This window comes from Solea solea, chromosome 12, assembly GCF_958295425.1.
Source record: "Solea solea chromosome 12, fSolSol10.1, whole genome shotgun sequence".
NCBI lineage: Eukaryota > Metazoa > Chordata > Actinopteri > Pleuronectiformes > Soleidae > Solea > Solea solea.
In genome coordinates this window covers 3,974,287-3,999,176 of record NC_081145.1, presented here as the reverse complement: position 1 = coordinate 3,999,176, position 24,890 = coordinate 3,974,287, and the positions used below count along the sequence as shown (strand labels likewise).

The following is a 24,890-nucleotide window of genomic DNA, read 5'->3' as shown; positions in this document are numbered from 1 at the left end:
TTTTGGACTGTGGGAGGAAGCCGGAGAACCCGGAGAAAACCCACGCACACGCAGGGAGAACATGCAAACTCCATGCAGAAAGGCCGTTGGTCTTCTTGCTGCAAAGGCAAGAGCGCTAACCATTACACCAACCATGCAGCCCCCAGTAATATATTAATAATATTTATAATAAATTTGATTAAACATCCCAAGGATAAGGATAAGGATAAGCAATTCTGGCTAAAATCTAACCAACATTTAGCCAATCACACAATGCTCCACTGGTCATGTTATGCAGACGCTGGAGTTATTAAGTTATTGTTGGTTTGAGTCCAGCCACATATGATTGTTTATCCTTTTACCTTGATTTTTAGAATGTGAATGTGTTCTATCCCACATATGCGCCCCGAATAAATATTATTATTTTAATGTCAACTTGTGTCAATTGTTTTTTTTTTCAATGTACTTTTCCTCAGTAAATTGTGGTACTTGAAATACTCCAGTTGAGTTGTAAATATGGTATTTTCCACTCACCATTTACTTACCAATTAGTTACAATTAAAACATTTGTATTAACATTAGCTGCCAGCCATTTTCAGAGCAGTGGTCGAATTGACCAGCCAATGACTTAATGTTTCTATTCAAAGTAGAATGTTGTGCACACAATACAAGTATCTTTAGTTCATATGATAAGGCGTAAGGGTGAGGCACCCACTCCCCTATTACTCCCTGGAACAGATAAGTGCTGCCCACTGCTCCCACTCCTGTGTGTTCACTACATGTATCTTCAGAAAGTTCACACAATTAATAATAGGTACACCACCAAAAACCTTGAAAATACACCGCAACATCATGTTAAAAGAATTGAAAATAAGTTTCCAACTTTAATGTAACAGTGTAAGACCACTCACATGAGTTTTCTGCCCTATAATATATATTTTATTTAATATTTTATCTACAAAATTAAAAACAAGGTACAAGGTTGATTGTGTCTTAAACACTGTTTAAGACACAATCAACACAGTAGAACTAAGATAAGTCTTCTTCTAATAATAATTTCCAGCAGGCTGTACACTGAGAGAAGTACTGCTGCCCTCCACAGTTCGAATTTCTTAATCACAGTTCAAAATTCTTGATTTTGTTTTTTCCACAAACAGAAATTATTCAGTTTTAATGATTTCTTTGTTCTATGGAGCAAAGAATCCAGAAAATGTCCACATTTAAGAAGCTGCAAAATCAGAAAACTTGTTGTGATAGTTGAAAACCCCCTCAAACCGATTAATCGATTTATCCAAAAGTTGACGATTAATTTAGTGTTAATAATCAACTGAATAACCTTTGCAGCCCTAGTACACAATGAACCATTGGTGTATTTCTGTAGCAGTGCTACAACTCCATGTAGAGGTCTGATACATGTATTACAATGTTTGGAATTGTTTTGTTTTGTAGGCTTTGTGTTGATGAAGTCATTTCTTGAACTGATGCCATGTTTCAAAGACTTCAAAGAAAAGACATTGTTTACGTTTACGTTGTGTGTGTGTGTCTGGGGGGGGGGGGGGGGATAAAGGGACCCACAAAGGCTCGGTCTGGCCCTGAGCGTGACAACAGATATAAACATGTCACTTGTTAATATTCAGCTTTACTTTTGATAACAGTTTGGTGTCCACCATTTTGATATTCAAGTGCGACAGGTTCCCCCCCCCCCCTTAAGCTTTGCTTAAGCACAATTTGGTCCGTGTCAACACAGCAGTTCTTCCACCAATGGCTGTGCGTTGCATTTAATGACACTGCACCGGTCGGAAAGGCGACTAACCACGCTAACAACGCAGTAATGAAGAGCAGCCAGCCGTGGGCCACCGCCGGGTGACCGAGTTTCCGTTCAAGCCTCCAGATGACAGGCGGTAAAATGATGGAGGAGAGGTAAGAGCAGCTTCACTGAAGCGGGAGGGGGGGGAACAAACAAACAAACAAACAAACATGTGAGTGACGCACAGCGCGTTCGAGCTGTCAGGTTGACGGACGGAAGACTGGGTCAGTCAGGACATGGACGTACCGAGCTACACAGCCTCCATAAATGACTGACTCACGTTAACAGCGTTTTTACCCCCCCTCTCTGGTACCGTACTAAAATACGACGGTAGCATGAGTGAGACTTTGCTAGCGGGCCGGTTTACAGTGAACCTACGAGGCTAAGGGAAAGACGCACTGGCCGAGAGAGGTTAGTAACATCAGATAAGCTAACGTTAACACGAAAGCTAATAATATCATAATCTAATTAACTCCAGTGCACATTAATATGATTATTAACCGGTTGAAAGACTATCCATCGCCAGCAGCTGATGTCAGGATGACAGAGGCCTGACCATTGTGTGCTATTATGATTCATTTAAGACATTATATATATACTGATAATATAAATAGAATAAGCTACAAGCACCTGTTTGTTTGTAGCCTTGGCCTGTTTTTCTACTGAAGTGATGGGGAAACATTCTCATATATACATAGAAATAGCAAATGTCATCAGATGAAACGTAATATAGAGAAATAAGTGTTTTGTTTTCCTCTCACACTGTAAAATGATACATGACCCACATGTTGTAGTGTGTGACTGCTGACTTTGCAGAATCCTAGATCATGTCTATTTTTAATCAGGCCCATATCCACAATCTAGACAAACATCATGGGAATCGGACTAATGGATACTTGTAGGTTTGTATCTGTGATCTGGTGTGGTTCATGTGGATGTTAATGTGAATGTCTCTCCCTTGAGAGACATGCAGTGACAGCTCCTCTCTCTCAGGTGCCGTCCTATAGGCAGTTGTTGATGCAGACAAAGATGATACACATCATACACTTGATTTGTTTTGTTTTGTTAATCATTGTTACTCTAAAATCATTAATTGCTGCCGATGCAACTGTATCTGAGAAATGCAAATGTTGATGTGGATAACTAAATTATCCACATACACTGCAGAGAACAGTGGCAGCCCTTAACTCTTCTTCTGGCTCTAAGGAAGACAGATGTCCCTGGTAGCTAGAACAGGCCACTGTGGCCAAAATCATTATCACAGTAAAAAGGTCTAATATCAGTCGATATTGAGTTTGCTCCTGAGTGAAAGTTAAAGAAAGCAGTTAATTGTGGTTCTAAATTTCTATATTGATAAAAAAACAGTCTGAGAAGTGGGAAAAAAATAAGTACCAGTTCTCCCCTGTATGCTTGTCTGTGTTACTAAATGACTAAACACTAAATTATGACCATATTCACTTAATAAAATAGGGCTGGGAAATGTATCAATATCATATCTGTGACATGAGACAAGATATGGTCTTAATAATAATCATGATTCTCCTGGTTTTAAAGGCTGTTGTGTTGATTATCATCATAATTATTATATTGAATACATTTGCGAAATAAATATTAGAAATGAAATATTATATAAAGATTTAGAATATACATGGAATTGACAAAGTTACATTGAAAAAAAGTCACTTAATAACCCTTGAGAACACAGAATTTGACCAAGCAGGTAGTATCTGAAATGAAAGATAATAACTGTAGTTTAAGATCATGTAAGATCATAAACAGTAGATGCATTGACAGTGTATTGTCACTCTCCTTATATAGCTTAAACATATAGCTTAAATATCCATCCGGCCGTATTCTACCGCTTTATCACACGGTCAATTTAGAGTATCCTATTTACCTAAATATACGGCTAATAAATAATATCTTGATATTATCAGGCTATATCCCGATATGTGAGATATATGGGGATATAAAGCTTCACAGAGGTATTACCTTTCATTTCAGATCATAAAGGTTTATTTCTTTGGCTTTTTGATGTTAAATATGGGACATTTACATGTGTTAGAAACAATGCAATTGACTACAAATATGGTCAAATTCTGCTATAACACAAATAATTAGGCTTACATTTATATTAGTGTTAAGTGACTTTTTAAAATATAACTTTGATTCCATGTATTATGTCTGTGTATAATATTTAATTTGTAATATTGATATCACAAATCTATGAACCAGGAAAAGTCATCACAGATGCCATATCACAATTTGATGATGTCCAGAATCTAAGAGCATATCTTGTCTCATGTCATAATATAAATATAATGTTGATATATTGGCCAGCCCAACTCAAAATAGTACAATGAAGAATTATTTCACTATGTATTGAACCCATGTTATATCGACACTGAATACAGTTATGTTGATATATTATTCTGGAAAGAACAGTCACATTTGTTGTCTCTGTTTTTTTTCTCTCATTACCAGGTTGAAGACGTTCTCCTCTGGTTTTGTTTGTCTGCTGTTAGTATGAGTGAAGCAGGTGTTTGTGACTCTCTTATGTGATTGATGTGACTTCATTGCTGTTGTGTAACCAGACCTGACTGAGATTACCACTCCTTGTCCAAAAGTAAGAGTGTACGTTGTGTCAAAAAAACAAATCATTCTGCAGATAGTTGACAGAATTTAAGAAATGCCCATCTTTGATCAGCAGCTGAGTTTGTGCACTGGTGACGTCCACCATGTTTTGGAAGTTCGACTTGCACACGTCGTCTCACCTGGAGGCTTTACTGGACAAGGAGGATGTCACGCTCACTGAGCTTATGGATGAGGAGGATGTGCTGCAGGAGTGCAAGGCTCAGAACAGGAGGTGTGTTTACTGAGAGAAGCTAAAGAATCTGAGCAACACAAAATCACATTTCACTTTCTATTCAGTCCTGCTGGTGCGAGCTTACCTGTATGTCTTTTCTCCACATTATGAATTTCCAGACTTCTCCTGTTCTTATGCCAGGACCCATGCATGCAGGAACTGGTCTATATGATTACTACAGAGCCCCCTGCTGGTTTAGAGGAGACCAAACGCTTCAAGTAAGTTGAGTAGACCGTAATAACATGCGTCCCCTTTACACCCGACATTAAAATGCGTTCTCTGTGATCAGATTGCAATCGGATAGCTCCTGACCACTTCTAATCAAAGGTGTAAATACATGTTGAAGACACCTTCTTCCCCTACTTTGACAAAGAGGAGTTGATACACATGCAGCTAATATAGGACATGACGCTGTAGTCTGCTGCTGGAAATGTTTGCAGAAGAAAAGGTGGAGGTGAAGTAAGGTGACCGTGATCAGATGGCGGTCGGATCTTGTAAATGCATGTGGTGAAGTGCTATCTGATCACCATCCAATCACAGAAAACACATTCTAATACCAGGTGTAAAAACAAATACTTGTTTTTTTGTATCCAGACGTAGCCGGCCTGCAGCACAAGCAACAATATTTATATGCTAATATGTTAAATAACATTTAACATATTGATGAAATGAATAGGAAAATTATACTATGTACACAAAATCAAGGTAATTATGATTTCATGATCACTATACCTGCCGACTGCTCATATGATGTTTCTGATTTCTCTGTTTTATGTCATTATTAAGGATCTAAGTATTTATGTTTGTTGATTTCTCCACTTATCTTTATAGTGTTAATCTTAAATTAATTGGTTTTATTTTGTAGTTTAATGCACTTTTGAACATCTGTTCCCTAGTTTTAAAAACAAACGCCGTTTAACTGGTTTACTTGTTTACAGCAACTGCAATGTCTGTTGTTCAGTATCACCACACTTGCAAATAAATACTAGGCCGCTTTTGTGATTTTACTACCTTATAGAGCAGAGGTCTCAAACTCACACATGGGCTGTCAAGTTGATTTTTTTTATGTGGCTCTCAAATCAGTGTCAAGTTTTAATGAGTTATTTCTGTATGTTTTTCATTCATAGAATGAATGAAATCTTGCATAATTTTGCATCAATGAAATGTTTTTATGGTGAACTATATATTGTTTCATAGATCATCAAAAATTGTTATTATTGTGAAATAATAATGGAATATTGTTATTTATTTCATATCGCCCACCATTACTGAAGAGTTGCTTTTTCCCAAAAAGTTGGACTATTTTTCACTTGACGGAATCTCCTGACCAGACTAGATGCTCAGTGGCCACCAGGTCATTTGAGTTTGAGACCCCTGTTCTAAAGTAAAAAATAAACAAGAGTCACACTGATTTGGTGTAAATAACACAACTGAAATTAATGCTATTTATAGCGTTACATTTGTATCAATAATAGTCAAGCACAGGTGACTTCTGCTTAGGCTGGGCTGGCACTAGAGCTGCAACTAACTAATTAATCAGTCGATTATTTTCTTGATTAATCGTTTGGTCCATAAAATATCATAAAACCTTAAAAAATGTGTGTCATTCACCTTTATAGGTATTCAAATATAGCATGTGAGCTGTTGACATGTGACGTGGGAGTGATCAATGATAAGCTGGGTAATGAGGAGCCTCTGCTGGAAACTCTGTATTCCTTCCTGGAGCAACCGTCCCCACTTAACCCCCTCCTGGCATCGTTCTTCAGCAAGACGATTGGGAACCTCATCACACGGAAGACTGAGCAGGTTGCACACACACACACACACACACACACACTCTTTTCCTTTGTGGGATTCTAGGTGCAGTCCAGAGTTTCCCTCTTTAGCGCAAAAGTTTAAGTCTTCTTTAACTATATGTACAGAGAGAAATAGTGCTGTATCAGGAGGAAGAGCCGGGGCCAGGCTCTCACTCCTGCTCAGGGTGGTTGTAGTGCATAAGAAGCCCTTTCCTGTCACAGCAGTTCACAAATCCTGCTGCTGTGTTTGCACATTGTTTTACTTCAGCCAGCAGGTTTGGAAGTTGGGTGTAATCAGTCAGGTTTTCCAAAGTCTTTCTGGGTGTTTGTGATCTGGGTCTTGGTACAGTTAGCAGGTTGTTAGGAAGTGCAGCTTCAGGAGCAACGTGGGGTTAAGTGTCTCGCCAAAGGACACATCGGCATGTAGACTAGTGGAGCCGAGAATAAAACCCACAACCTAAAGTTGAAAGATGACTACTGTCTGTCCTCTTTTAATTCTGTGTGCAATAAGCCTGTACCACTGCACGCAACATGTACTCTCCATAGGGAAAGGTGTATATTGTATATTTACATAAATATCTTAATAAGTGTTTTAAATATTCCTATGTTATGTATAAGATATGAGCCAATACAATACTTTATATCAGTATCAAAAAATGCAAAATCTGATACAATCCAAACCTCCTGTTTATCGCACAGACTGTAAAAATGCAAATAAAAATCAGCCACAGCATTTTAGCTGAGTCATGTTTTAGGTGTTTATGTTTATTTCTTCTCGATGGGGGAAGAATATTTGTTACACAGTTGGAAAATGATGTCTTTTATAATTGCTTGAAATGATTATGTGTTAAATGTATCAACACAAATGTGTTATTCACAGCTTTGTAGTTTAAAAGATGTAAAATGTCTGTATCAGACTGATATCAGAATCTGTAGATACTCAAAGTTTGTGATATTGGTATCAGATATGAAAGAGTTATATCAGGCCATCCCTAATTCAAAGTTTTTACCCGTTCTATTTTTATTTTCTTATTTTCTTTTTTATAGTGTTATTGTTAGTTTATGTTGTTGTAACAAGTAAAGTTTTTCCACACTGTGGGTTTAAAAAAAGGTTAAACTCTTCTAATCTTATTATAGAAATATTTATACCTCTCTTGCTTTCATGATATGGGGATATATTTTCATTTTACATGCATATGGTTTGGGTGTGAATGTTTGCATTTGTTTTTGATATAATTTAACTTTATGTGTGTTAGTGTTATGTGTGTATTATCTGTAGGTTGTGAATATGTGTGCACACATAGCTTTAGCTAATGCATTTTACAGATGTATTACCTCTAATTGGCCCTGTGAGACTTTCAGTGAGACATCTCTGAGGACACCTACTGTATCTTACCGGAGACAGCGGAGTTGTTAATGCTAGTGACAGGTTTGAAATGCTCAGCCCTGCAGCTGAAGATCATGATTACAGTATGCACTGGATCCCATGGGACCCTGTGTGACAGGTGAGAAGTGGATTCAGAACCAGCAAGCCTTACACACATCGTTCTGTCTGCCAGATAGGACCTGAACCATTCAGGAGCAGTAACACAAGTGCCCACTAGGCACTGTAAGCGTGATAGTAAAATGTTGTGGTCCACTGTATCAAAAGCAGCAGTGAGGTCAAGCAGAACAAGAACAACATACTCACCAGAATTAGAAGCCTGTAGGATGTCATTAAAGACCTTTAACAATCAAGACCCTGGGTTCTTAATCAGGGGGTTGCACTACTGCATGTTTACACTTGCACAGGCACCACACCAGGAGACAGACTGCTGTGAATAATGGCAAGAACTGACTGACTTATGCTCAAACTGATCAAAAACAGCAGAACAAAGGACATAGACAGCAGAGTCAGAAGCAGGAGCTAATATGAGAGCCCTAGTGGAGGCTTCCACAAAGACAGCCTGTGGGACATTAAGAACAGAGTCAATTGTTTTAAATAATACACGTGGTTTATGGTGGTTGGACAAAATAATGTGTTCCCTTTTAGCTTCTTTAAGAGATGGCCCATCCACGTTTGTTCTCAGTGCTGTGAATAAATCCTGTACTTCTAACATTTCAGCGACGTTTTGTTTTCTTCAGTTGGACAGACATTGTGACATATCGCTATATGATTGTCTCGCAATCCATTGATTATCACAGAATTATCACATCGTGGAGCATGTATCGCGTATCGTATGATATAGTGAGTTTCCCTGTGATTCCCACCCCTACTCAGGATAATATTATTTCAGTGAACCAGTAAACTAAAGTTTTGACCACAGGGATATCATTTTCTCTCTGTGTGTGTGTATGTGTTTCCTCTGTTGTGATTAGGTGATTAGTTTCCTGCGACGGAAAGAGGGATTCCTTTCCTTGGTCCTGAAGCACATTGATACATCAGCCATGATGGATGTGCTCCTACGACTTATCAGCTGTGTGGAGCCACCACTGCTGCGGCTCGAGACCCTAACTGTACGAGACAAATGGACCCAGCTTTATACTTTGACAGATTATACAATGATATTGTGTTTATGGTTAATCTCATTTTTCTTTCACAACAGTGGCTGAATGATAAGAAGCTGGCCCAGAGACTCATAGAGCTCATTCACCCTGAAAGAGATGAAGAGGTAGGACGGCCTTTTGATATTTCACAAATGTAAAACAGTATGGGCTGAGAAGTTCATAGGTCAACCATGATGCAGTGGTCGAATCTGAACAAAATGTGCTTTATTTTTCCATGGTCTGCTGTACATTCTTCTTCCATCAGTGTTGCAGCACTTACTCCTGAGTAGTAGTAACGGTTCGGTTTGGTACTGTACAGTGCATATTTTTTGCATTTTTACATGATGGAAACACAGCATTAGATGTCCTTAGCATAGACGTATCAGCATAGACTGCCTTTTTATCTCTGTCTCAAAGTGGTGGACCCGACACTCATCCTGGGTAAGGAAACTGGATCCGCTTCAAAACCAAGTGCCAAGTTCCCCTGTGACATGAGCAGCCTGGTTTGCTTTTTCAGGGTCGAAAGCTGTGGCACCCACTGAGTGAAAACCTTCCACACGCCAAGTTTGTTGTCCAGGATGTTCTCTACTCCATGGGAGATGCTTACAGCATTGGCTTAATAATCAAACATCTGTGGGTTCACCACATGGTTTTCTTAGGTTGTGGCTGTGGCAGGACGTGCAGACCTGGGGTCATCTTCAAGGCTATCCCTACCCCTCTTGAATTCACCTGCCCACTATTGTACAGTTGGTAAAGCTGGATCATCATCATCATCCCTAGAGGTGTCACGATACAATTTGATTTTCGATGTTAAGGTCACGATTCGATTCTCAATCTTTTTTCTCTCTTTTAGCACAGATGGGTCTGCCATTTTTAGACTTGTCTGGTTTTGTCCACTAGCATCATTGGTTTTTAATTTAATTGTCTATTTATTTTTTTTATCTTGTCTTTTATACAAAAGATATATTTATCATATTTTTCTTATTTGTATTATATACAAACATTTCTGTGAAAAATATATTATCGACGGGTTTTTATATTTGCATATTTATTTTTTGACTGTGCATACTGCCTTTTGTTTATTCCTGTTGGGCTGTGTGCCATTGCTACGTTACGTCTCAGTCCTTATGATGTGCTGTGTGCTGAGATGTGCTGTGTTATACTACACGCTCATAACATAATATACACACCTTGAGAAACTCACGGGGGAAAGCTAAATATTTCCAAGAAGCAGGAGGGCGTTCGAGTTCAGCCGATGTGTTGCCCAAATCAGCAGTTGCCATGGTTACTATAAGTTGGCAGCAGCTTTGGGTTAGCGGGAGGAGGTAACGTGTAATCCTGCTGCAATGGCTGTAACTACAACACTTGCGTTTTTTGTTTTTCCCCCTCTGGCACACCTGCAGGGTGTCACACTGGGGGGCGTGGTTGAATCCTTGATTCCAACTTTCCTTTCGAAGGTTGAGATAGCGGCGGCGTCTCGATCAATATTTGAGTTACAATCGAGATTGTAACACCCTAATCATCCCCTAATGCAGCAACCATATCAGCATGAATGTCCCTGAGGGCTAAGATGAGGGTTTATCTGGAAGGAAACAATGCAGCTAGTATCATGGAAGGTTGAATTGAATTCATACCAAGTTTCATTGCTCTGGCATTGCTCCTTCCTCGTCATCCTATGGACTTTTTAGCCCCCCCCTTGTATTATATAATGTCCACATAATGAATTTCAATGTGTGTCGGTGTATTTCTCTCACAGAGGCAGTCCAATGCATCTCAGACTTTGTGTGACATCATACGTCTGAGCAGAGACCAGGCCAATCAGCTCCAAGAGCTTTCACAGCCTGACCCTCTGCTGACTGTGCTGGAGTCGTAAGTCAGACATAATTATGATATTCCAACACACACACACATATTCACTCTCTATTACAGGATGTGGAGATGACTATATATATATATATATATATATATATATATATATATGTTCTATTGTTTCTCCAGACAGGAGTGTGTGCAGCAGTTGTTGCAGAATATGTTCTCAGGAGAGAGGACTGAGAGCTGTATTGTCAATGGGATTCAAGTACTTCTCACCTTGCTGGAGATCAGGAGGCCTGTGTGAGTGAGACGCTTGAAAGCAATTTTTATACCAGCTTATAAATAACATTGCTACATAAGACTCACTCACTGATGTCAGTTTTCAGTTGATCCCAGGCGTAGATAACGTTTTCTGAAATTGTCTCCACGTTATGTTTGGGCCACATTCGTGTTTTGTCTCCATTCACAACGCTTCCATAATATGCCAAATGAGTAGGATATTCAGGTTCTTAAATGTGAATATTTTCTACTTTCTGTCAGTTTTCAGAATTATTCACATTTAAGAAGCTGAAAAATGACAGACAGTAGTCTATTAAATGATCAAATGACATTATGTTTTGCTTGCGTATAATTTCTCTTCAAAATATAATTTCTGTGCTTGCAAAAAATATTTTTTCTGTGCTCAAAATGTCACATTGTTCCTTCACGAATGTGGCCCTGTGGATCTGTTTTAATTTGTGTTTGGTGTATGACAGGGTGGACGGTGTAATGGATGCTCAGGGATTTGAGAGAAGTTACACTGTTAACAGCAGCATTCTGTTGGCCATTGAACCACATCTGGTACATTTCCACCAGCTACTTCTGGAGCCACCGAAGGTACAGAAACAGTTTAACTACATAAACATGTATTTAATAACGTATTTGTTTCATTTCATATAAATATTGAGCACAAAAAACAGTGCTCAGTATGGAGAATCTTGCATTCAGTGGTGTCGTCAACATGATCAGCGGTCGCGTTACACTTTTTAGCTCTCTGTCATTTTGACAGACAGGGTTGTAAAAAGTCAATTTTTAAGCATAATTTTAATTCAGATTTTTTAATGATAAAGACACATTTTACAGAACCGCTCTGGTGACATTTGATTAAAAAAATAACGAGATAATAATGCGTGGCTATAATAATGTGCGATAATTGGTAAATTCACAATGCACACAATGCCATCTCTGCTTGTTACACATGCAGAGATGGGTTTCTGCGAGCGCCAGAGTACTACGTCTGTCTATTAGTATTTCATTTTCAAAAACAACCCAACCACGGCGCTTAAAGTCTTCTGGCACAGATTTAAACACAATTAAAATATCCAAACTAGACTAAATTATTAGACAATTATCTATCTGTCTGGTCCCCAAAGTGTTTTCTGGCCCTTTGACAAATATAGTTGGTGACCCCTGCCCTGTGCCCTGTGTCATCTTTAACACTGCACTTACCTGAGCTGTGTGGCAAAGATGTTTGTTAACTGGAAACCTGTTTTAAACAAGTGTTTGTCTCATTTCTGTGTGTGGCAATTGAAATATTTAAACTTTGTTCAAGCCTCTTTTACAGTTATTATGTTTGATTTACTGCCAAGTAGATGTACAGTGATTGGAACATTCTCCTTGTGTGTGTTTAGAGAAGTCCTATGCTGACTACCCTGGGTGTGCTGGAGGAACCACTGGGAAACACTCGTCTCCATGTAGCCAGACTAGTTGCCTCTCTGCTATATACCAGCTCTGCTAGCCATGCAGTCGTAGCACAGGAACTCTGCAGACTCAACACGATGGACCTGCTGCTGGTATGATGAGCAAAACAACAATTTGTTGCTGTTGTTTTTTAAAAAAAACAACAACTCTATTGTAAAAATTGATAAAAGTTTTTGAAAGAAATGTATACTTTTTTAAGGACTTGTTCTTCAAGTACACATGGAACAACTTCCTGCACCTCCAAGTGGAGCTTTGCGTTGCAGCCATACTGCGGCCCTGTGCCCATGAAATGAGACTTCAGACTTGCTTGGGGTCCCAGGATAAACTCAAGCCTCAACAGGATGCATCACAAGAGCAGACTTTGACCGAGACGGCCACATCTGAACCTTCAGACACCCCTGAAAACTCTGCTCATACATTAATGGTGACTCATGTAAGCATCTCTGTGTTTTTCCATCTACTGGATGAGCCATTGTTGTGGCTCTTTCTGAATTAAATAAATCCATTGTCTTCTTGTTTTGTCTCTCAAGTTGTTTCAGCACTGCCACCTTGTCCAGAGGATTCTAGAGGCTTGGGAGGAGAATGATAAAATACAGTAGGAAACCAAAATCATGTTCAATGTTTTTATAATGAGCACAAATGTTTGTTACTCTACTCAGCGTTTTGCTTCTGCTTCCAGGTCAGAAGGTGGTATGAGAAGAGGGTACATGGGACATCTGACCAGAATTGCTAACACAGTTGTCCACAACCTGGAGAAAGGTCCGGTTCACATGCAGATTAGTAATCTCATCACAGGTGTGTGTGGCAAAACTCTGAAACATCTGACACAAGTTAATCATACATGCAAGGAAGTGACAAAAATAGTAAAAAACTGATGCATGTGTCTCAGCTGAAATAATGTCATAATAGAAAACAAAAGTATTTGTTTTTTGGTTTATTTTGGGGGGATTTAGATTTACCAGAAGACTACAGAGGACGCTGGGAAACCTTTGTGGACCAGACTCTGTCAGAGACGAATAGAAGGAACACCATAGACCTGGTAAACATGAAAACGTGCATCAGAATAAAAAATAATTAAAGCTGCCGTGTGTATGATTCATGGGGAATATATCAGACTCACTGGTACTTGTGGTAATGCTCTACCAAACTGTTTCCACCTGAGAAAATATTGAGCCGTCAAAGTAACACCATTATCACTGACATTGAAATACAGTGGTGTAAATAGGCCGAGCACAGGAGGCGGATTTATTCCCAATAAGATAATTTACTGTCTCATCATCCTCCTCTTCCTCACATATACTTCAGACACTGGTGTAGTGAAATTAGATTAACATAGAGCAAGTGATAAGGTGACTCATCATTATTATTTAATTTATTGTTATTTGTTTAATTTTCACTCCAGTCAAAGTCCTCCTCCACTCTGTTCACATACACTGGTATATACAGTACAGCAGTATTTGTGTAACACAGTTTGAGAATCCATTTCTGAATATTGAAATTAAGCTGACTTATGAATATTATATCACAAATTAAATTAAATTAAATCTCAATACCTGTCAGAAAAAAAAATCACATTTACATATATTCTCCAAGTCACATTATTTAAGGTTTTTCCAGCTTTTAATGGTCTGAGTTGTTGGTGCAGCCTCGTGGATGATATGACTGAATCTAATTTTAAAACCCGGCCATAGTTCATTTGTTGTGGTGTTTCCGTGCTTAGGTCGGCACAGGAAACCCACGTCCTTCCTCAGAGGATGACATGGAGAGCCCCTTCCCCAAAGAACTGACACTACAGCAGGTACACATGCAAATACACACACACACACACACACACACACACACACACAGAAGGCTGTTATTAAAGATAGTAAGATAATTCAACATTGTTTTATTATTGTTTTTTATTTTAGGCTTTTTCGGACTACCAGATTCAGCAGATGACCGCTAACTTTGTGGATCAGTTTGGCTTCAATGATGAGGAGTTCACCGATCATGACGACAGCATTGGGTAAATGCAACGATGATTCTTTTCTTTGTGTTGTTGTAACGTTGTCATTGTGTGTTGATGAAGTGATTTTTGCCATCATTTCAGAGCGACATTTGACCGGATTGCAGAAATAAATATCAACATTGATGCAGGCCAGGACAGTGTGAGTTAATTATTCATTAATTATTCACACAAGCTGAATCACAGATTTGTTCTGTGACGTTTTATTTCCCTTTGTTGCAGTAATGATTTTTATGATAAAAGTCAATACACTTCAATTCCTTACTACTTCTGACAGTTTTATGTGTCATTGATTTGAATGAATGTGAGCAAATGTATTGTTTAATTCAGATTTAAATATTAAACGTTATTTAGTTGAACAGCATCACGTCAGTATTGCCATTCTCGTTCTTTCCAGGCTAACACAGCTGTGTTTGAGGCCTGTTCTAAGGAGAGGATTCAGCCCTTTGATGATGATGAAGAGGACATTTGGGAGGAGAAAGTCACTAACTATGCAACACAAATAAAGTCCCGAAACAGGTAGAAAGACGAGCAGAAATGCTGATGCATGTGGAAGTGATTTATTTGAAGTAATTCTTTTTGTTTTCTTTTGAAGGTTTGGTGGGTCACAGTCCTCTCAGAGCCCAGCAGCCACTAAAGCATGTGATAGGACAGCAGCATGTGGCACCGAAGCCTCTGACAGAACAGCAGGCTCAGACTCAGAGGAAGAAGAGGAGCCCAAAGATGAGCCAGATCCTTTCTCAAGCCAAGGCCAGACTGAAGCAGCAAAGAGTGAGATATGTTGTTTTGTAAAGCACATTTGCTTTTGTGGACGTATCAGAACTAGGGATGCACCGATACCAATATTGGATCCACTTTACTTACTATATCCAAGTGAGCTGAGCATGTGTGTGGCAATACGTGGATGTGTCGCAGTGTCAGCACTTTGGAAATACTTTAAGAAAAGCGATGACAACAAAATTAGAGCAAACAATAACCTGTGCTCCGCTAGACTGTCAAGAGGAGGAGAAGTTATTTAAGAAAACATCTAAAGAACCAACATGACACACAGCAAAGGATTTGACACTAAATGTTAAGTCTAATTCAAATCTGTTCCTGTACTTTTTCTCAGCTAAAAATGTGGTGTTCCATTATAAATGAGGTTTTCTTCTAAGTTGTTGAATATATCACAATGTCTTAAATCTTAAATTCATCTTTTGATGTCGAACCCAACCCACTCTTCCGATACTTTTGGAGACCTGTAAATGTTTAAACAACAGCAAAAGTATCTAATGATGTATTTTTCAAATTCATTTTTAAGCTGTAATGGTATCATTAAGTACTCGGTATTGCCAAGTACTCAAATTAAAGACATCGTACTTGACCTTCAGAAAACAGTGGTGTCGGTGCATCTCTAATCAGAAGTGAAACAGGTTTTTAGTAAGAGCCTCATACATTATGTGTATGGTGCTGTGTTCATGTGCAGCCACCGGCTGGATAGCAGACTTTGGGGAGGTGAACTCCAAAGCCCCAGCAGCAGGAGCGACTTTTGCAGCGTGGGACACTCCAGTCTCACAACCAGCTGCCACAAATGCAGAGGAGAAAGGCTGGGCCAAGTTCACAGACTTCCAGCCATTTTGTTGGTGAGTGCGAGCGTGGAGTAAATACCCGCATTATAGTTTTATAACACTGAAGTGATATTTTTTTTCCCCTAAGTCTTACAAGTCCTAATTGAATAATATTGTTTAAGATTACAATGTGTTTTTGCCAATCACAAATCTTACCAATAAAATGATCTTTTATTTATTTTATTAAGTGTTACACAATGCAATTAAAGAGGAAAGACATAGTTGTTACATTTCATGTTTGTTATTTATTGGGTCGCATCAAACAGAAGGAAACATGTGAATGTGTATTCATAGTGTTTTTTTTCTTGTGTCTTATTATATTCTCAGCTCTGAAACAGGTCCCAGATGCAGTTCTCCTGTGGACTCAGAGCTCAGCGGATCACACAACACCAAACCAAACCAGAACCGTGAGTTACTGCTACATGGCTCGAGGCTAAAACGTATATACAAAACTTACACTTTTGTCCATCATGTGTACAATGTCTGTTCAACTTCATTTGTCCACACAAGGTGTATTATTTTTAAACTACTCAATATGTTTATTTATTTCAATTTCCAGTGTGTTAAATACTTTGTATTTGGCAGAAATTGAAGTTACAACAATTGTAAAACAATCACTGGGATTGCATATTTTGTTGTTTTTCGTCACCCCAGCGTGAGCCAGGAGCCAGGTCTATAGACATTTTGGAACATCATGTTATACAATAGCCCACAGTTAAACATCTTTTGAGTTTTGATGCTAACTGAATGCTACATGTAGGTTCTCCAACACACTTTGGGAGGGAAGAGTGAGGTGAAGGATATTCAGCTGCAAAATGAAACTTTACTTGATAAGTTTTACACACTGGATCTTTTAAATTGACAATTTTAGCAATTGTAGGAGATATATTGATAAATGCATGGTGCATAAATACATTTCTGAAATACCCTGTGACCTTTTTAAGATGTAACCAGATGAAAGACTTTTTTTTTGAAGCATTACAGTCAAGATGGAGGCTGATTTCTCACGTCTCTGTCTGCAGCATGTGTGTGGAGTGTGTGTGTGGCAAGAAAGGCTCCGCTGGTGGCATCGGACAGCTCCTCGTCCAGCAGCTCCGACAGCGACGAGGAAGAAGGAAAGACGACGTCTACATCCAGTGAGACGGTCACCACGGAGACAATCACCACTGGCACGGGCAAGGAGACCATCCAGCTCACCATGGATGCTAAAAACGAGAGGGCAGTCTTCACCAGGTATGTATGCTCATAAACAAATGACGAGCAACAACTCTTAATGATTAGAGCAATATATACTTCTTTATAGAGCCTTTCTTTCCCTTCCTCCTGCACACATTCTGCCCACACAGTTAAAGACCCCGTTCAGACCTGGTATTAACAATCTGAATGATCTGATCACGCATATCCAGATCCAGAGAGACAGTGGAGGTGAATCACTGCTATGAAACGTGCTCACAGTGAGCAGGTGAATCATGACTGATGTGCAGGTCCACACAACAACGTTAACACAGCAATTACTTACATTACTCTGCCTGTTGCCAATGCTAACATGACACTTATCCTTCCAGTGACAACAACACCGGTAGCCGGTAGACTCCAGAGTTGAATGTTTGTCACAAAGCCAGATTGCGTCCATTCGTTTCCCTCCAGGCTCTCGTTAACTTTCATGAAGGGAAGTTAATCAGGAAGTTGAAGATGTCAGGATACTGCAGGTCTGGAATAATGTCCTCTCCGGCTGTTTCCAAACTCATAAAAAGCACGCCAGGGGCATTATAAGGATCACATATATTCAGTCAGTTAAGTTTTGCGATATATCAATCGATCTACGCGGATTTACAGTTGACAGGTTGTAACCTGTTCATTTTAGCAGCATCTTAGGGTCATAGAGTCATGTGACCTCCAGAGCTCTATAGAAGCAATAGTCAAGGCAAACGGCCCAGATTAATTTCTGATATTATTTGCTAGTAACATAAGTCTGTCAACCTCATCAGGATCGAGTGTGGCTCTCTTTTTATTTACAATATTACCTGAGGATGAGAACACACGCTCAAAGCACACAGATGTCCCTGTAAAACACACAGATTTATGAGCCATTTTACAGAGAGTATTAGGTTAGTAGTCTGTCCACCAAAGCAGGGGATGCTGACTCCCTCATGTACTGTAGACTTGCATATGATATGGTAGGAAACCTTCTCAGGGGGCTACTACGTACATGTACATGTAAATAGGTGCTTATGAGATGGCAGCCTGGGGTGGAGTGGCTCAGTGATTAAGACCGGTACCCTGTGTGCAAAAGACTTCATGGTTGCAAGTTCAACTCCGCCCCTGGCAGGTTGTACTCAATTCCCTTGTAAGTCGCTTTGGATAAAAGCGTCTGCTAAATGACATGTAATGTAATGTAATTTCCAGCACATAATTACAGTTCAAACATGAACTTTACATCCCGCACTCGAAATAATATCGAATTTTGAATGAATAGTTCAGGTCTGAATGTCCCCAATGTGTCCTGAATGTGTTCTCAGGTCTGACCATAGAAACCGTCATTAAAGAATTCCTCTTCAGGTGACGACATCTAACCAGTGCTAGTTTGAATTCTTTTGTTTTTTGTTTTTTTTAACACTAATCAGCACTCATAAATTTGTTTATTTACAGCCACTAATACTGATCATCACTGATCAGTTTTGGTTAAAAATGATTTAACGTTACAACTCTGTCATGCTCACACAGACACACTGACAGTGGACTTATCTGTACAGTCAAAAACATAATTTTGCTCTTTAAAACAATTATGCGGCTAGATCATATGTGGTCACATGATCCAGAGAGCCTTTTAATGCCAGGTGTGAACAGGGCCTTTCTTCCACCTCCTTTGTATTTCTGCTGATGTCGTACCTACTCCTGTTCTTTTCCCTCCTTTCTCATCTCCCTTTGACACCAGAATATTCAGACCCGCAGTCAGATGGTATGTCTCTCCCGCTGGAGTGTGGAATGCTTTACAGAAATTGTATGAAGGATTTTCATGGCCATCAGAAGCACAGATGTGCCATATGTGTTTGTTTGCTTGTGTTTAACAGGATGCAGCGTTAACAATCCCTTGTGTATAATAAAAAGAGCTTAATTCATCAAACATGTACTAACCTATAATTGGTGACATGCTGGCCCCTATGCTAGGCTCATCCCATACACTCAAGTCTATACTCGCACACATTTCACTGCTAAAGCATCTGATTGAGATGCATGGAGTGGTTACATTGGATTAGTATTAAAGGTCCAGTGTGTAAGAATGAGCAGTAGTCGTGACATCTAATGGTGAGACTGCAGGTTGTAACAGAAGGAGGACTCCTTCATTCACCCCTCCCTTACCTGAGTGATGAAGTTAACTCCAGTGGCCTTCTCACACCAGAGATGATGTCATTCATCTTTCTGGTACATTCATCTGGACTTTTGGAGCCCTCACATGACACATACCCATGTGCCGGGCACATGCCAGACACCCTATGTTGACATCAAGCCAAGCTTCAACACAACTGTGTGATCAACACCATGAAACTGTCCACTCAGCACTGTAGTCATCACATGATTCTGTTGCCTTCTGTTGCCTTACTTATCAAACTGAATGCTGTGTGTTATTACTCACTGACCTAACACTGAAGTGACTTAATGGGGGCCGATATTAGGCATTTTGTCAGTCTCTCTCTTCTTCTGGGCCATTTGCTTTAAAATAGCTGACAACAACACATCTCTAACTGTAATTTAATTTAATTTAATTAAAACTGTTTATTATGTATAAAATGTATTAATTTTTTATTTAAACTTCATGTAGAAAGAGTTAAGTATCGATGAACATCAAAGGCATTTAAAAATAGTTTTGTGTTGGACATATAAAATGTTGACAGATTTGTATTTTTACTGTAAATAAATATCGGCTCCAATTATTGGTTATTGGCCTCGCTAAAAATCTTTTGATCTTGGCCCTGGAAAAACCCACTAACACCGCTAACAGTTTGTCAAATGGCATGCTAAGAACAAAGGTTGCTACCAATCCAAACATCCTAACAAATCTGTAAATGAGCAAGTTACTAACCAACAGTGCACCTACAGGCATGATGCCATGGTCAGTTTTGAACCCTCTGCTGCATCCTCCTGGAGCTCTGCACTAACAGGACACATCATGGTGGGACGCCACGTTGCCATAAATAAATGATGTTTTACCTCCTAGTAAAACAGGGCTCTTCTTAGTTGGTCATATAGTATAATTTCTGTTACTCTGTCTATTTCATAATCCAACATTTATGATACGACTGAGAGCTAACTACCTTTCAAAGAAACCCTCCAGCTCTCATAGGTTCTGGCCAGTTACAGACCAGTGTGGACAGAAACAGACAACTATGGTGATTCAGCCAATAGTATCTGCATTAGGATCACTCATTTCAGATCATGGCTATTGTTCTAGTTGTTTTATTGTGTCGTTTGTTTTTCTCTTGTCCTCAGTGAAGTGGGTAAGGTGCCAGTAGCGGGGATCTCTGTAGAAGATACAGGGAAACACCATGAGAAGGACACTAAAGTAGGAAAGAAACATGGAGACTGTACCAACCCAACTACTGCCAGTTCATCCACCCAGGCTGCCTCCACACGGTAACTATGTGTTGTGTCTCGATGACCATTTAAAGCACCTTACATAGCAGGTTTGCCATTAATAACACCCATGCACACAACACAAAGTTTCACTCATTTTTTTCAATTACATTAACACATCATAAATCATATGGCGTGTTTCCACCGGCTTGCCTCGGCACGGTTAAGTTGCGTTTCCACTTCCACTTGCGTTTTTTTGGTACCTGCTCTGGTGAGGTTCCAAGTGACCCAAGAGTCGCCAAACCGCCGGCCACTGATTGATCAGAGCGCCGTCACAGGCAGAGACGTCTGACACAAGAATCAAGCCAAACGATGCCGAACTGTCCATCAGTTAAAAAGACTTAACAATCCTAAAAACGTGGCTTAATCTCCAACAATTACCAGGGAAATGTCTAAAATCTCAATATTTAACAGAGGATCACGAGCGCTGTATTTCATTCCAGTGACAGTGTCAGACAGAGTTTGTGCTCCGGTCATGGAGGAAGTACTGAACAAATATTTTTCATGAACTGATTCTAATGATTCAGTTACACTGAAAACAACTGCTTTACAAGTCACGAGTCACTCATTTGTGTGTTTGTGTAAAACGAAGTCACTGCTGTTTCATGCAGTGATTACTTTGCCCACTTTGAGTAGGTCCTATTTTTGTAGTGGAAAACCAACCTGTGCCGTGCCGTGGTGAGGCGAGGCGAGGTGAGCTGGGACCATAGTGGAAAAGGGCCAATACCCATCTGCACGCTGTCAACACATATCTTAAATGCTCTAAATACACGGGAAAGCACCTCTCAACCTATCACAAGTAGGGTCAGACTTCCTGTTTATGTGTGGCACTTCCAGTATTGGTTGCCTTCACGTATCTGAACAGAGCGCGTCTGCTTTCTTGGCAATGTTGTGCAAACACTCGTAACTATCGATAAACATGAAGAAGTGACTTCATTTAATGTGTGAGGATATTTTTTTATAATTCTGTGCTGTTGCTCAGTTTGGACGTTTGAATAAATGAATGAATGAAATGCATTCATGTTCCATTAAAGCCTTTCACTTAAACCCGCTGCTGTTTTAGCAACATCAGACTGCACACATGATACCTGTAATCTGTTAAAGTTGTTGTCCTGTCTGCTGCGTAAAGCTACACAACTACTGACAGGAAATTCCAAACCGTCTCCGTACATGTAATCTTGGTCTAAAATCTAAAAATGTCACTCTGGTGTACCCGGGTAAGGGCCTTGGTACTGGCATGCTGAAATATTAACATCACTAGTTTAACCTATGTTGTTGTTGTTTTTTGTCATGACAAGTCAATATGTACCACATACCAAAAATGTATAAAAATCTATACACTCACGGGTCAGTTTATTAGGTATATTAGACCTCTAATAAAGTGTCATTAGTGGTCTTTCTGCTGCTGTAGCCCGTGTGCTTCAAAGTTTGATCCTTCCTCTCTCACCTGTGGCATCAACAAGGCATTTTCTCCCAGAGAACTGCTGCTCACTGGATATTTATTCAGCATGCGTAAATGCAGTTGCTGACATGTGGTTGGCTTATTAGATAGAAAGATTTACTTTAGTTACATTACCTGATAATAAATGGGCTGTGAGTGTGTTGCTCAAATGAATCTTTTAGCCTTTTACATACTTGGTAATTTTCATATTTGTGCTCATTGACTACAATAAGTGTGTATGGTGCTGTTTTTTTATTGTCTCCTTGTATATTTTATTGTATAGTTAGATGATTTATTGCTTCCAACGTGCAATTGACTGCTGTATAATTCTGAATGACTATCATAAAAGTTTATGTAGTCTGCCATGGCACGGTTTCTATGCACACCAACAATTTAAACATATGCCTGAAATAAAAAATGTATTTAATTTCATTAAAACTGATCATACAGTTAGATTGATATCACTACATAAAAAGTGTTATGGTGACGCTTGGTGAAGATAAGTGTAAATTAAACAGACTAACTCTCTGCCTCTCTCTCTTTCTCTTTCTAATTTCTTTCAAACCTTACAGAGAGAAGGAGCCCTCTGCTAATGGACCGGCCTAATGATGCCATACAGGGACACACACACGCGTGCACACACACAATTGTGTGCATCTCCAGTTCATTCAACACATAGCCATGGCCATGACTCCTCCGCTTCCTGTTAGCAGCTCTTCATTTCCCTTTTTCTGTGTCCAAAGGAAGATCCTAAATGTCAAATAGCTCTGAACAGTATGTATGATGGATTCCACAGACACACACGTGGGATGACTCTGTCTCCACTGCACTTAAGGAATCAGGACATAATTAAATCTGGTGCACTTCAGAGGAGAATGTGCATCTTGAATTACTTTTGCCAGACACCTGGCAGCCAAATTGTGTTACATACAAATTTTTGGGAAGTAAGACACTGAGTGTCCGAGTGCCGGCTATAGTACTTTAATCTCAAGAAGGTTTTGATCTTTTTATGAATTCAGCTTCAGAATATCAGTTTGTTCTAAATCACAGCCCAGTGGACTTTTTCTAGAAAAAAGCATTTGACTGTTTACACTTTGGTGAAGGAATTATAATGAAATTATCAGCCAAGATTACAAAATCCAAGTTGCTTGCAAAACTCCTAGCTGCCACAGATGATTCATTAGTGCTACTGTGCAAATTATATTCATTCCCCCCCCCCATACATGCTGCCAGAACCCCTACAACTCCAAATGTGAATGATTTGCTTTTGGAACAAAAAGTGCTCCCTCTTTTTCTTCCTCTGGGAGCATCACGTGTCATTTCCTCCTCAAACCTCAGAGAGAATCATGTCATTTAGAGTGTGAAGTAAGTGTGCGTGCATGTGCGTGCGTGCGTGCATGTGTGTGTGTGTGTGTGTTTCAGCACGGTTAAAGGTACAAGAGTGCATTCTCAGGTCTAAGGTGAGGTGCAGTCACAAAGAAAGCACACATGTGTAACGCACACAGACACACACAGACACACACACACACACACACACACAAACTTTAAAAAGACGGTGACATCACTTCATATCACCCTCAGAACTGTTTAAATATAATATTGTGGAATTTGAACCTGTATTAGGTTGTGGCTATTCTTGGTAACATGTAAACGTAATATAAATGTAAACAGTACATATATATAAATATATAAACATATCTATTTTTGGAATACATATAATGTATGGAAAGGTTGATTTGCAGGTTGCTGTGTGTGTGTGTGTGGATCCTGTGTGTGTGAGAGAGTTGAAGGCAATAATGATGTCTGTGTTTCAGTTGCTGATCCTCTGCTTTATGCCTTCATCTACACAGAGGTTTGGACATGTGATCATGAGTGTGCAGTAAGTCTTCCATGTTGTTTACCAAAAGGATAAACTATGGTTAATTACAACTTTGCTTTAAACCGCCGACAATGTTACATGTCACATGTGTTAGAACATGTGAACGTGAAGAAACACTGTGTACATTCACCTCTCTTCATATGTGATGAAGCAGCAGCTCCAGGTAAACGTGCTGTACACTGTAGCTTCCCCTTCTGTATAGACTCTAGCCCCAAATGACACGAGATGGCAGCAGCCATATTTTGGCATTATTTTTGTTCAGTGTGTGGATCCAACATCCCTCATATGGCTTATAAATAATATCTGGATATCTAGATTTATAGACTTTGCTTCTACTTTAGTGACAAAACACTATAAATGCACGCTAAAAAAGGAAGATCTACTGTTTATGATCCGTATTATATGATCTTAAAATACACTTATTACCCTTCAGATAAAACCTGTTTTATTTCTTTGGCTTTTTAAAGTTAAATTAAGGACCGACCTTACCTCTGTATTGTACATGACCATTTTCTCTTACAGGTTTGCTGTGAGAAATATTCAGTTGTAATATGTAACGTCACCATTAGATGTCACTAAATCCTACACTCGTAATGTGAGGGTTTGTGGAGGTTTTTCCTCAGTGAATGTCATCGCTGTGTTGATGAGAGACAAAAATATGCTCCCTGACTGTTTTATAGACCAAACAATGATCCTAAAGACAAATACTTAACAGATTTAAGACTTTTAAAAACAACTTTTAGTTGTTTACATTCACAAATACATTGTGTATTGAACTGCAAACATATATGTGTCCA

The 24,890-nt window shown here is 39.3% G+C and overlaps 1 protein-coding gene across 6 annotated transcripts; it reads left to right on the top strand.

Moving 5' to 3' along the window:
• The first annotated feature begins 1,590 nt into the window (after nt 1-1,590).
• On the top strand, nt 1,591-23,427 carry ppp6r2b (protein phosphatase 6, regulatory subunit 2b). Of its 6 annotated transcripts, none has more exons than XM_058644882.1 (26): nt 1,591-1,899; nt 4,271-4,412; nt 4,494-4,652; nt 4,772-4,870; nt 6,272-6,458; nt 8,807-8,944; nt 9,034-9,099; nt 10,731-10,843; nt 10,973-11,086; nt 11,542-11,662; nt 12,457-12,618; nt 12,726-12,950; nt 13,057-13,121; nt 13,206-13,321; nt 13,480-13,565; nt 14,247-14,324; nt 14,437-14,534; nt 14,619-14,676; nt 14,932-15,053; nt 15,130-15,305; nt 16,000-16,156; nt 16,469-16,548; nt 17,164-17,374; nt 19,077-19,100; nt 20,630-20,773; nt 22,787-23,427. In XM_058644882.1, exons 3-26 carry the CDS (start codon nt 4,525-4,527, stop codon nt 22,818-22,820), a joined length of 2,802 nt encoding a protein of 933 aa, XP_058500865.1. In that variant the 5' UTR covers nt 1,591-1,899; nt 4,271-4,412; nt 4,494-4,524; the 3' UTR covers nt 22,821-23,427. The 6 variants fall into 6 exon arrangements, with proteins under 6 accessions (XP_058500865.1, XP_058500867.1, XP_058500863.1 ...); XM_058644884.1 differs by having other exon boundaries at nt 1,592-1,899; nt 12,726-12,959; nt 20,630-20,781; XM_058644880.1 differs by having other exon boundaries at nt 1,595-1,899; nt 4,497-4,652; nt 12,726-12,959.
• Nucleotides 23,428-24,890: the final 1,463 nt, after the last annotated feature.

Coding starts and splice junctions, on each gene's coding strand:
- ppp6r2b (XM_058644880.1), top strand. CDS start 4,525: ATGTTTTGGAAGTTCGACTTGCACACGTCGTCTCACCTGGAGGCTTTA. Junction 13,122..13,205: donor GAGGAGAATGATAAAATACA/GTAGGAAACCAA, acceptor TTCTGCTTCCAG/GTCAGAAGGTGGTATGAGAA. Junction 16,157..16,468: donor GACTTCCAGCCATTTTGTTG/GTGAGTGCGAGC, acceptor TTATATTCTCAG/CTCTGAAACAGGTCCCAGAT.